The sequence below is a fragment of the Echinops telfairi genome, unplaced genomic scaffold, assembly GCF_000313985.2.
Source record: "Echinops telfairi isolate 266 unplaced genomic scaffold, ASM31398v2 ScPeMD7_655;HRSCAF=1070, whole genome shotgun sequence".
NCBI lineage: Eukaryota > Metazoa > Chordata > Mammalia > Afrosoricida > Tenrecidae > Echinops > Echinops telfairi.
Window position 1 is genome coordinate 12,523,962 of NW_022104553.1, and position 10,078 is coordinate 12,534,039.

Here is a 10,078-nt window from a genome sequence, read left to right on the forward strand (position 1 = left end):
GTGCACCAAATAATCACTGGTGACTGCAGCAATTTGATCAAGACATTTATTTCCTTAATTGGGGAACGTATTTCAGCGCTTGACTCCAGGGCCTTGCAGTAGGTTTCCACGCTGCAGAAGAAGGAATTAACTAGGACTGGACTTACACTTGTCCACCAGTCTTGTAAACATTGCCCCTAGATGCCTTGGCCCTCTCGGCCTCCACTCTCTAACACCCTGCCCCCCCACCCCGCCAGCCCACCCCCACAATAAATAAGTAGGAAGCAAAGAATGTAGTTGAAGTCCGGGGGCCCCTCTGCATGCCCAGCGCACCCCCACTGGAAGCCGCATCCTCAGCAGGGGGATCTCTCCATGGTCAGAATCCGACAGGCCTATCCTCTGGGAGAGCATTGGAAAGCTTGGGGTGCTGGTCCCCCAGGCTCCAGTCTGAGGCCATCCTTGCCTCTTCAGAACCTGGGTACAAAGCAAGGTGAGGCAGGCAGATCTGTCCACTCGTCTTCCCTGCCCCAGATCCCTCCCGGGAAGGTAAGGAGCCGTCATTAGCGCTGCCTGCCCTCTAAGCGGGCAGCCTGTGGGAGCGGAAAGCCCGGAGCATCCGGCTTCTTCAAGGATGGTGGTTTTCTTTGGTTTTTTCTCGCAGCTTGCGCGCACTGCAGCAGCACCAGGAGACCGTGTGTTTAGATGTAGCTTGTCCCAACCCTCAGGGTGATACTGGCCTCGAGCCCTCCAGAAGCGCTTCGGGACGGCTCGGCCAGCGGCCAGCGCTGCTTTCTGTAGCTGTCGACAGAGCCTGCCTGCCCAGAGATGCCTTTTGAAGGTAGACGGGATGACTCCCAAGCTGAGGGGTGTCCAGACCACCCTAGCTACCCATCGCGGTCCCTTCGGGGTCTGTACCCTAGGAAATGGATCCGCACGGTGGCTGCAACAATGGGCTGCAGCCTAAGAACACGCGTGACCGGGCGGTGCTTCCTTGTGTGGCGCACGGGGTCCTTGTGAGTCCAGACCCAGTCCACAGCTCCTCGCAGCAGCACCACCACCGCCCCCCGGGGAAAGTCTATTCTCCATCCTGGATGTCCTGCAGGATCTGGAGGAGGTTTTCCAGGCCGAAGATATAGCCAGGGTCTGGTCCATCGTAGATGGCACCCTCCCTCCAGGAGCCCTTGTACGTCGTGTGAGCGAAGTCGATCATGCGGATGTCCACTTTGGCCAGGGCCGCCTGGGAAGGCTCTGGGGGAGCTGGGCCCCCTGGCGTGCGCTCCGCGGGCTCCGCGGGCTCCTGCCCGTCGTAGATGAGGAGGAGGGAGCTGGAGTAGAACCGGTAGGAGCTCTGGCTCCGGATGACCAGGAGGAGGGCCCGGAGCTGGCGCAGGATGGGTTCCAGGAGCTCTGTGCGGAGGCGTGCCCCGTCGTGCAGGAACTGCCGCAGGGCCTGGTGGAAGCCGGCCACCGTGAGCTTCCTCCCGTAGTACTTGTCCTTGCAGAGGAAGTGCTTCTTAGCCGCCTGGTAGACCTGACGTTCAAAAGAAGGAATATGAACGGAGGCAAAGGGCAAGGGACGTGCACGGCGCTCTGGCCGCAGCAGCGCAGGCGGACATGCTACCTGAACGACCCCGGGAGCCATGGGGCGAGAGGGGCTGCCGCGGTGGACCGCCTTGCTGACCTGCCAGCAGGCACCAGCGTGGCCTCTCCGTGTGAAGATGGCCGTCTGGGCACGCCTCTACTAGTAAGCCACCCCAGAGGTGACCCCTCCTCTCACGAGGAGAAGGCTCCATCCTCCTCTTGCGCATTTCCAGCGCCAACCTCCAAATCATGATTAAGCCCTGGCATCTGGCCCTGTCCACTCAAACCTTAGCAAACCCGAGCGAGGACGGTTTAGTCGGGTTCTGAAATCACGGCCGATGGCCTTGGAAAGCCAACTGGATTACATTTTCCCCAACCGAGTTTACTGTCAGGACCTTTCTCTGCAGATTCAAAGGCGACCGTAATGGCCCTCAGTGGGGTGAATTGTGTGGGATACAAAGTCAGGTGGGGGGGGGTGTAGCTGAGGGGTCCAGGGGGGAGCGGGAGGCTCATGACACTGCCCTTTCCCCCTCCCCTGCCATGTCTTGGCCACCAGAAGGAAATGCATGGAAGAAGGATTCTGTTGGGGGGACAATGGCAGCCACCCCCATTTCATTCCAGTGGCACAGACAGGAGATCCTGAACCCAGGCCAGTGGCTGGCATGGCCAGAGAGTGACTTGGCACACCTCCACCTGGCCCACCTGTCGAGGGCTGCCCCCTACCTGGTTGGTAAAACCTCTCCTAGCTCCAGATTAGGTGCTAGGTTTAGGGAAAGCCAGCGTTGAAGAAAAGCAGCAAGCCATGATAGACCCGGCGTTATCTTTAGAAGGCTGGAGATCAGCTGCTAAATTAACTGTCATAAATACACGACAGACCGCGTTTTCTAGATAAATCAGATCAATTTCAGGAGGTTGAAATCCAGAGAGAGGTTCCATTTACCCCACAAATCATCCCCCTGCGTTCTCCTGAGGACTGCATTCCAAGCCTTGCAAGAGACTACTCCACTTGCAGCTTCAAGGGGTGGCAGTTTCAATCAAGGAAAGCTGTAACCTTTACCATCAGATCGGTGTCTGGTGTCGCTTTGAGAAGACAGCCCCGCAGAGTGAGCGAGTGGGGGAAGCTTATTTCCGCCTGCTCACCTGCAGCCCCTGCTATACCCACATCAGAGCAGCCGAAAGGGAGCCTGGCGTATGGGCCGTCCAAGTTAACCACCCCTCTGCCTGGGTCCAGCCCCCGACAACCTTCCCACGCTGCTCTCCAGAACGGGTAGCAAAAAGCCTCCGGCAAGGGTTCTGAGACGGGGCGGGTAGCTAGTAGGAATTCAGACAGCAGGCAGCCTCACAGCCTCTGAGGAGGAGAGGTCCCAGTGTGGGAGGCTGAGGAAGCGTGGCATACGTGCGCAGAGATGCGGCTGCTCTTAGGTTGCTCTCACTCAGCCTGGGCCGGACCCACATGGCCACCGCTGAAGGTTTCAGCTGCCAAACCCTGAGACTGGGCTTGAAAAAAAAAGTGGATTTCTACAACACCGCGTGGCTGCCAACTGAGAGACTGGTGGCCAAGCTACCTAGTAGGAGTGCCATGGGGGAAAGGCCTGGCATCTTGCTGCCATGAAAGCTCACAGCCTAGAAACCCCCTACAGGGCTGCGTGGTTCCCTAGGACTGAGAGTTGACTCAGTGGCAGTGGGTTTGATTGTGTGTGTGTGTGTGTGTGTGTGTGTGTGTGTGTGTCCCGAGGGCACAGTCCTTAGGTAGTATGAACGGTGACCATGCCAGGTTAGCAGTATGAACCCACCCAGAGGTATGTCGGAAGAAAGTCCTGGAGATACTTCCAGACACAAAAAAACAGCCGCTAGTTACCCTATGGGACCCAGTCCTATACTCTTGACACATCTGGGGCACCATGCATCAGAATCGACTGGATAGTGCCCAGCAGTGGCTCAACCTGCTTCTTAAACCCCCCCAGTGCATCAGATTCCAGAATAGGCATTTTCTCGTTGACCGAGCACGCCAGGCCCCCTCCTCTGTTGCCCCCTCCAAGCAGCAGTATCTGGGTGGGGCGCCCCCCGCCACCGGCGGTCATGCCAGGTTGTGACCCCTGCAGCAGGCCCAGCGCCACCGACCTGCATGCCACAGATGCGCACGCCCAGGCAGGCCGAGGTGCTCTGCGCGCACTTCCTCATGTGGCGCGCCTTCTTCTCCTCAGATGCGTCGTCCCCGTGCTGCCGGGTCCCCATCTTCAGGTCCAGGATGCAGGGGTGCTTGTACTGTGACACCACATTTTCTAGCAACAAGAACCCTGCCACACCCAGTCAAGGAAGGTTCGGGGGACATAGCGGACACTGCCCTCAGGAGGCGGCCAGCCCACCTCGGAAGATGCCTGGTGCCCCCCTGTCCTTCTGTTATGGACAAGCCCTTTGCTTAAGGTGACCAGACGTCCCACTTTTGACGGGACAGTCCTAATTTTTGGCATTTTAAAAAGTCCCGATTTTTTGAAAGAATGCACAAGCTAGGGAATGGTCTATTTCGTCCATATAGACCGAATTTTTAATCAAGAACCCCACCCCCACCCCCAATGGTGTCCTGCTTTAAATCTGGTCACCTTACCTTTGCTGCTGTTAAGAATTCAGTGCATTCACTGAGGGCTGCCTCCATAAGCCCATTTATTTACAGGGAGTTAATGAGGACTGCAGCTTCTTTCCCTTTTTGCTCTGAGGGTGGACTTTAAACGCAGGTGTGACACTCCTGGCCGCCATGCCCAATTTACATTTTATGGCAGAAAATCAGAGGGCTGAAACCTCGAGTCACTGAATGGGCCAATACCTTTGGGGAGACGTGGGTTGATGTTCGCTGGGAGGTGAGCTGCAGGAATATTAATTTCAGCAGAGTAATTATCCTGCAAAAGCTTCTTAGGGATTAAGGCTGCAGATGTGTCTTGGTAAATCCTATGAAGCCAGCCGCCCGCTGGCCCGCTTGCAGGCAGGAGCCAGGCGGTCATGAAGGGGCATCTCGGGCTTCCATTTGCTCGCTGGGAGCATGGTAGCCGTGGGCATGGGGGGTTGCCCCTGTAAGGGCCACCGGTGCCCTCCCTGGAGGTGGCTCCTACACAAGGTGCCTGCCTGGGAGAGTTGGGAAGGATAAAGGGGAGGGGGCAGGGGTGGAGGACCCAGTAAGCCCCTGGAGCCGCTGCTGCCCCCACCCACATGGCAGCCATCCCTTCTGGCGCCTGGGGGACCCTCAGGCCAGCTTCTCTGAGAACGGGCAGCTCAGCCTCTTCCCATCCTGACACTCGGACTTGGGGTTTTCTTTGGAGGCATCTGTTTCCTCACCCTGTCTCCCTCCACACCCTCCTGGTCCCTTGGGGCCCCATGCTGGGCCCTGGGGAGGGCAGACAAGGATACGGTGCAGCTTGTTCTCCGGGTACTCGGAGCACAGGCGGGTCAGGTGGGCCTGGTGGCAGTGCAGGCCCCACGGGTTGAAGCTCCTCTCCGCCTGGCTCTCTCCGGCAGCAGTGTTGAAGTGGAACTCAGACCTCAGGAGAGTCTTGGCCGGGCTGGGGAGGGAGCACAGGGCAGTCAGGGAAGCCATGGGTCAGAGGTGGCTGCCTTAAAGAGCTGCTCTCTGAATGCCCACTCGGGTCCTGGGAGTCAGACCCACCACACTACAGCCCTTTGGAGGGGGTCTCTAAGCCCCAGAATGCTCGATTAGAGTGTCCCTGCCTCAGAGCCCACCTAAACTGAACCAAACTCACTGCCATCGAGCCAGTGGGTTTCTGAGACCCTGACTGTCGACAGGAGCAGAAAGCTCCGTCTTTCTCCCTTGGAGCAAGCAGCTGGTAGTTTCGAACTGGTGACCATGTGGATCGCAGCCCAACATGTAACCACTACACCACCAGGGCTCCTTCTCAGAGAGCTGAGGTGGTTTAAACGGACATTTAAGTGATCGAGAGTAATGATCTTAAAAAAAAAAATCTTATTCCTGAGGCAGCACAGTATGGGGTCAGCTGCCTCTCTCCCTCTCTGGGCCCTCCCGCCCCCAGAATCGGACAGCTGGGGTCTTGGGGCCTGTCCCTGCAGCACCTTGTGCTCTCTGCACCCCAGGCCCGGGTGCATGAGGGGGAGTCCTGAGAGGGGCTGCTGCAGGGGGTGATGTCTGTGAATTGGAGATAATGTGCACAGCCTCCTGACATCGGGCCAGGAGGCTTGATGAGATGCTTGCGCTCCTTGGGGAAGGGAGGTGTTTTCATGGTATTAGCTCCTTTTTGTTTCCCCTCGATGTTTTAAGAGTCCCCAGGGAGGCAGGCTTTGCATCTGAGAAAGGTCAGTGCCTGTGTTCAGAGAGACAGGTGACCTCTCCCATCACCTCCTGCGCTCACCGAGGGCCCAGCGGGCCTTTCCCAGGCTGCCCGAGGTGGAGGGGAGAGGAGACTGCTGAGAGCAAGCAGCCCCCTTGGTCCTTTGTTGGCACTGTTTTGTCTCCGTGAAATGGGTATTTAATCCAAAAAATACGTGCCTGGTGCCTGCTTTGTATAGGAGGCTGCCTTTGCATCAAGTTCAGAGAAAAGATGTGCCTCATCCCTCCCTGCTGCCATGGCAAGAAGGCCCGTCCCTGGGTCGCACTGGTGATTCCAGACAGCCTGCATTTGGGTTTCTCATTTTTTCCGCGCCAGCCCGCAGGGGAGCCCACAGTGGGAGTCTCTCGGGGGGCCCTGACAACCTGCCCAGGGGCCCTCACCTCTCTGAGAGGGAGTGTGCCAGGTGGGCCAGGGGGCGGGTGCCACTGCCCACGCCACCGGTGGTCTTCTGGAGCGTCTCCCATATCGCCACGGCCGCCGACTCAGAGGAGACCTTCAGGGACCCCTGGGCCTCCTGCAGTGGGCTGGCAACCAGGCTGAGGTGGCCCCGGCTGTCTCGCTGGAGGTGCACGGTGACAGTGCCTGGAAAACAGGAGGAGGGGGAAGCAGGGAGATGACTTCTAAGTGACAGGAGGCAAAGGGTGACATCCTTTAATGGCGGGTGTCGGCTGTCAACCCGCCCACCCCCGCGCCCCCAACTCCTCTCCAGGAATTGCTGTGGGACCAGCCTGGTTTAGCGTGAACCCCGTCCTGCTCCAGAATGAACGCAGGGCCAACTCACTGTACAGAACGCAGCCCTGGGCTAATCTCGGCTGGCTCTCTGCCTTGTTCCCAGCCGTGCTGCCACCCCCAGCATGCCACTGCCTGCCACTGACCATGGGCTGCTGTCCTCTGTGCGGGGAGGGGCAGGGCAGGAAAGGTGTTTGTGGGGGGTGCCGGCTCAGTGGCCCTTCCTCTTTGCTTCCCCCATCGTAAGCTGGTCTGCTGGACGGGTCTGCCCAGGCCCGGGCTTGGAGGGCTGCCCTACATTTCAACAAGCCGTGCTTCGGGGCCAGCCGTGCACGGGAGCCCTGTCCGCGGTCTCCCTGGGCCAATACGGGCGTCTCGCATTCCCTGTGCCCGCATCTTGTAGCCGTGAGTGGCATTCGGTATTTTCCAGCAGCTCCTTAAAAGACCCCACCTTTCCCCACCCCACCCCCAGCTCCTCCTGGGTGCCAGAAGGAATAATGACAATTAGGATAAGAGGCGACACCAGCCAGCCACTAGGCCAATCCCAGCTCAGCGCTCTGCTCCTGCGTGTCCCCCGGGGGCTGGCAGCAGGGTCGGGAGGTGATTGTGGTAGGAATAGGAACCACTGCTCCCCTCCCGCCGCCTCTGCTGGCACCATCCCCGGTGCTCCTGGTTTGGCTAAAGACGCAACAGGCCTGTGAGATACTTGACAGTGGACACGGAGACCCAGAGACATTGTGTAACTTGCCCAAGGCCACACGGTTGGCAAGAGGGCCACGCCGGATGTGGGTACGAGAAGGAACAAGATGTCACCGAGAACCCGTGTCCAGGGCCTCTTCGGGCAGTGTGGTGTCAGCTTGTGTTTACGGTGGAGGCTCGGGTGGATGAGAAACACTGCTGCCCCCCCCCACCCCACCCCCACTTGTTCTGGGACACTGACTAGCAGAGAAGCCCCACCCCTCATTTCAGGAGACGGCTCTCAGCCCGGGGTGCTGGAACACCGAGCGCACAAGGCGAGGTGTTTACATTTTTAGCCATTTCCGAAGACAGGAGCGATGTTGTGCTTGTCCCAGGGAACATTCTGGAAACAAGACCAGGCCCAGAAGCCATCTCTCAGAGGCGCTCACTGGCCCCCCTGCTTGTCTCTTGGGGAGCTCAGAGCCCTCCTGGCCGCCCAGGGAGCCCAGAAAGTGTGCTGGTCCAGGACAGGGCCCTGGCCTCTTCCATCCCCATGGCCTTTCCATGCGTGCAGTTGCTGTGAGGTTACAGGGCCCGGCCAACCACAACACACACAATGTTGGGGTGCCCCGGGCCCAGGGGGCCTCCCTAGAGGGACGAGGGATGTGACCTTGATCCTTGTCTAAGCTCATCAGTTCTGAGTGTCTGAGCCAATGGAGGCAAATAACACACAACCAATAGGATCCCAAAGTCATTTCTATTTCTCATATCGTCAGGGCTGGGCAGCCAGCCTCCGTGTCCCTGCCTGCCCGCCGTGTCTCTCTCTGGGCTGTCTACCACCCCATCCCTCCCTCCACAGGCACAGCCCTTGAGGCCTCCGTGGGCTCGTCCCTCCCAGGCCTGGGTTTGCTGGGCAGGGCCGGCAAACAGTCTCCAATTGCCTGCCCTTGAGGAGAGGTACACGCCCCGGTGCCGGGGTGATTCTTGTCACCCAGAGCCCTGCTGGCTCTAGTCTGGCCTCCAGCTTGTCCTTTATGCCCCGGGGTCTGTGTGGACGGGACCCCAAGCCCGGTGGCTCCAACTGACTGGGAGGGTGGAGGCCCCTCTCTGTCTGCTCGCCAGCCAGCGCCCCATACCCTGACCCAGACAAGAGCACTTGCTGCCACAGCTGGCATGCCCCAAGCACAGAGCCATTTCGGTTTGGCCGAGTACTTGGTGAGCTTCCCTGAATCCTCTGTCATGCATTTATTTTAAGCCTTGCTCGGCCACTGTCTGTAATATGAATCTGGTGCACTGTGGTCCGCTTGGGCCGCAGGAGCCTGTCCTCATGCGCCCAGGCAGGCCGGGAGCAGAGGGCCCAGCCCCACATGCTGTCCTGCCCAAGGAGGCCAGGGCCAGAGGCCCAGGGTGAGGTTCTGACAGTGGAATGGCCCGCCCTTCTTCCTGGAGGCAGCCACGAGGGAGAGGGGGGCCTTGTGGGGTGCGGGGCCCCTCCAGAAACGGCCCTTTTCTCTCGGAAACTTTTCCCTTGTGGAACCTCCCAAACCCGAGGTGACCAGCCAGGTGACCCTTCCTGGGAGCCTGTGTGACCAGACGTCTCAAATCCTGGCCTTCACCTTCTGCCCGGGGTGTGGCTTGAGGGCAGTCAGGGACCCTCTCTGCACCTCAGTGCCCTCCTCTTTGAAATGGGCTGGCGATGGTAGCCGCCTCCGAGGGTGGTTGTGGGGGCCATGAGTGAAGCAAGAAGCCCGCTCCGCCCGAGAGCCTTCGGGGACCCTTTTCCGTGTAAAAGCTGACCTCGGTGCCTGTCCACCTCGGTGCTTCCCTCGGGTGCCCGGAACGCAGGGGCCCCCGTTCTAGGTCTTTATGGAGGCTCTTGCATATGCACGTTTCATTAGCTGCACAGCACGATCGCTAGAATGTCTTCTGGTCAGTGAGTAGAGTTTCTGCTTCTTCTAAACCTCTCCCCTGCCCATCTCCGGCCCTCACCACCGGCCTGTAGGTGGTCAGCCACATGGGCTCGTGGAAGGGCGCCCTGAGGACTTGTGACCTAAAAAGCCCAGCTCCTGCGTGAAGCCCGCCAGGCTAGCCAGCCGGCTGCTTTCATTAGGATACCTCCGCTCTCATTCATTGACCCAGGGGGCAGAGCCTGGACCACCACGGGATGGCCAGAGGGGCTGAAGTCTGGACAGCAGGCCCATGCCTGAGGGTGTCCGAGAAAGTGTCCCTCCTCACCCCCAGTGGGTCATGGCCCTGTGCAACAAGGGTCAGCCGGGAGCCAGCCTCTCCGACTTGCCAGCTCTGCCCCCAGCCTGGCGGCTGCCTTGGCCATCCCTCTCCACGACGGAGCTGTTCGGAGCAAGTGGGAAATGCCCATGCCAGGCCCCACCACCCCTTTGCTGGGCTGAGTTCAGGCTCAAAAGGACAGGCATTGATTCCAGGGGGTGCCCGGACAAGATGGGCAGTGACCCACAGCCAGTGGGGCAGCATCAGCCTGTGCACTCCAGGTGAGGTAGGGAGGGGCAGAGGAGGTCTACACCATCCCCAACGCCCGAGAAAGGAGGAGCACCTTAGACCTGGGTGTGCTGCTGAAGGCACATGCAGGCCAGGGCTGAGAGTCAGGGGCTGAGAGACGGGACATGGAAACGAGGTCTGGATCTCAGGGCCGGGGCCACCCTCTAGCAGTGAGTCCCTACCAGGAGCAGGCCCAGGACCCTACATTAAACACACACACACACACACACACACACACACACACA

General features: G+C 59.4%; 1 protein-coding gene across 1 annotated transcript in view; it reads right to left on the reverse strand.

The window, feature by feature from the left end:
* Positions 1-242: 242 nt before the first annotated feature.
* The window catches only part of IP6K3 (inositol hexakisphosphate kinase 3), a 21,612-nt gene continuing 11,776 nt past the window's right edge, over positions 243-10,078 (reverse strand). The window contains exons 3-6 of the mRNA XM_004711751.2: positions 6,293-6,494; positions 4,960-5,111; positions 3,682-3,857; positions 243-1,510 (exon numbers count right to left, since the gene is read on the reverse strand). Of these exons, the coding sequence (XP_004711808.1) occupies positions 1,055-1,510; positions 3,682-3,857; positions 4,960-5,111; positions 6,293-6,494 (986 nt within the window). The 3' untranslated portion in view covers positions 243-1,054. The remainder of the gene's footprint in view (positions 1,511-3,681; positions 3,858-4,959; positions 5,112-6,292; positions 6,495-10,078) is intronic.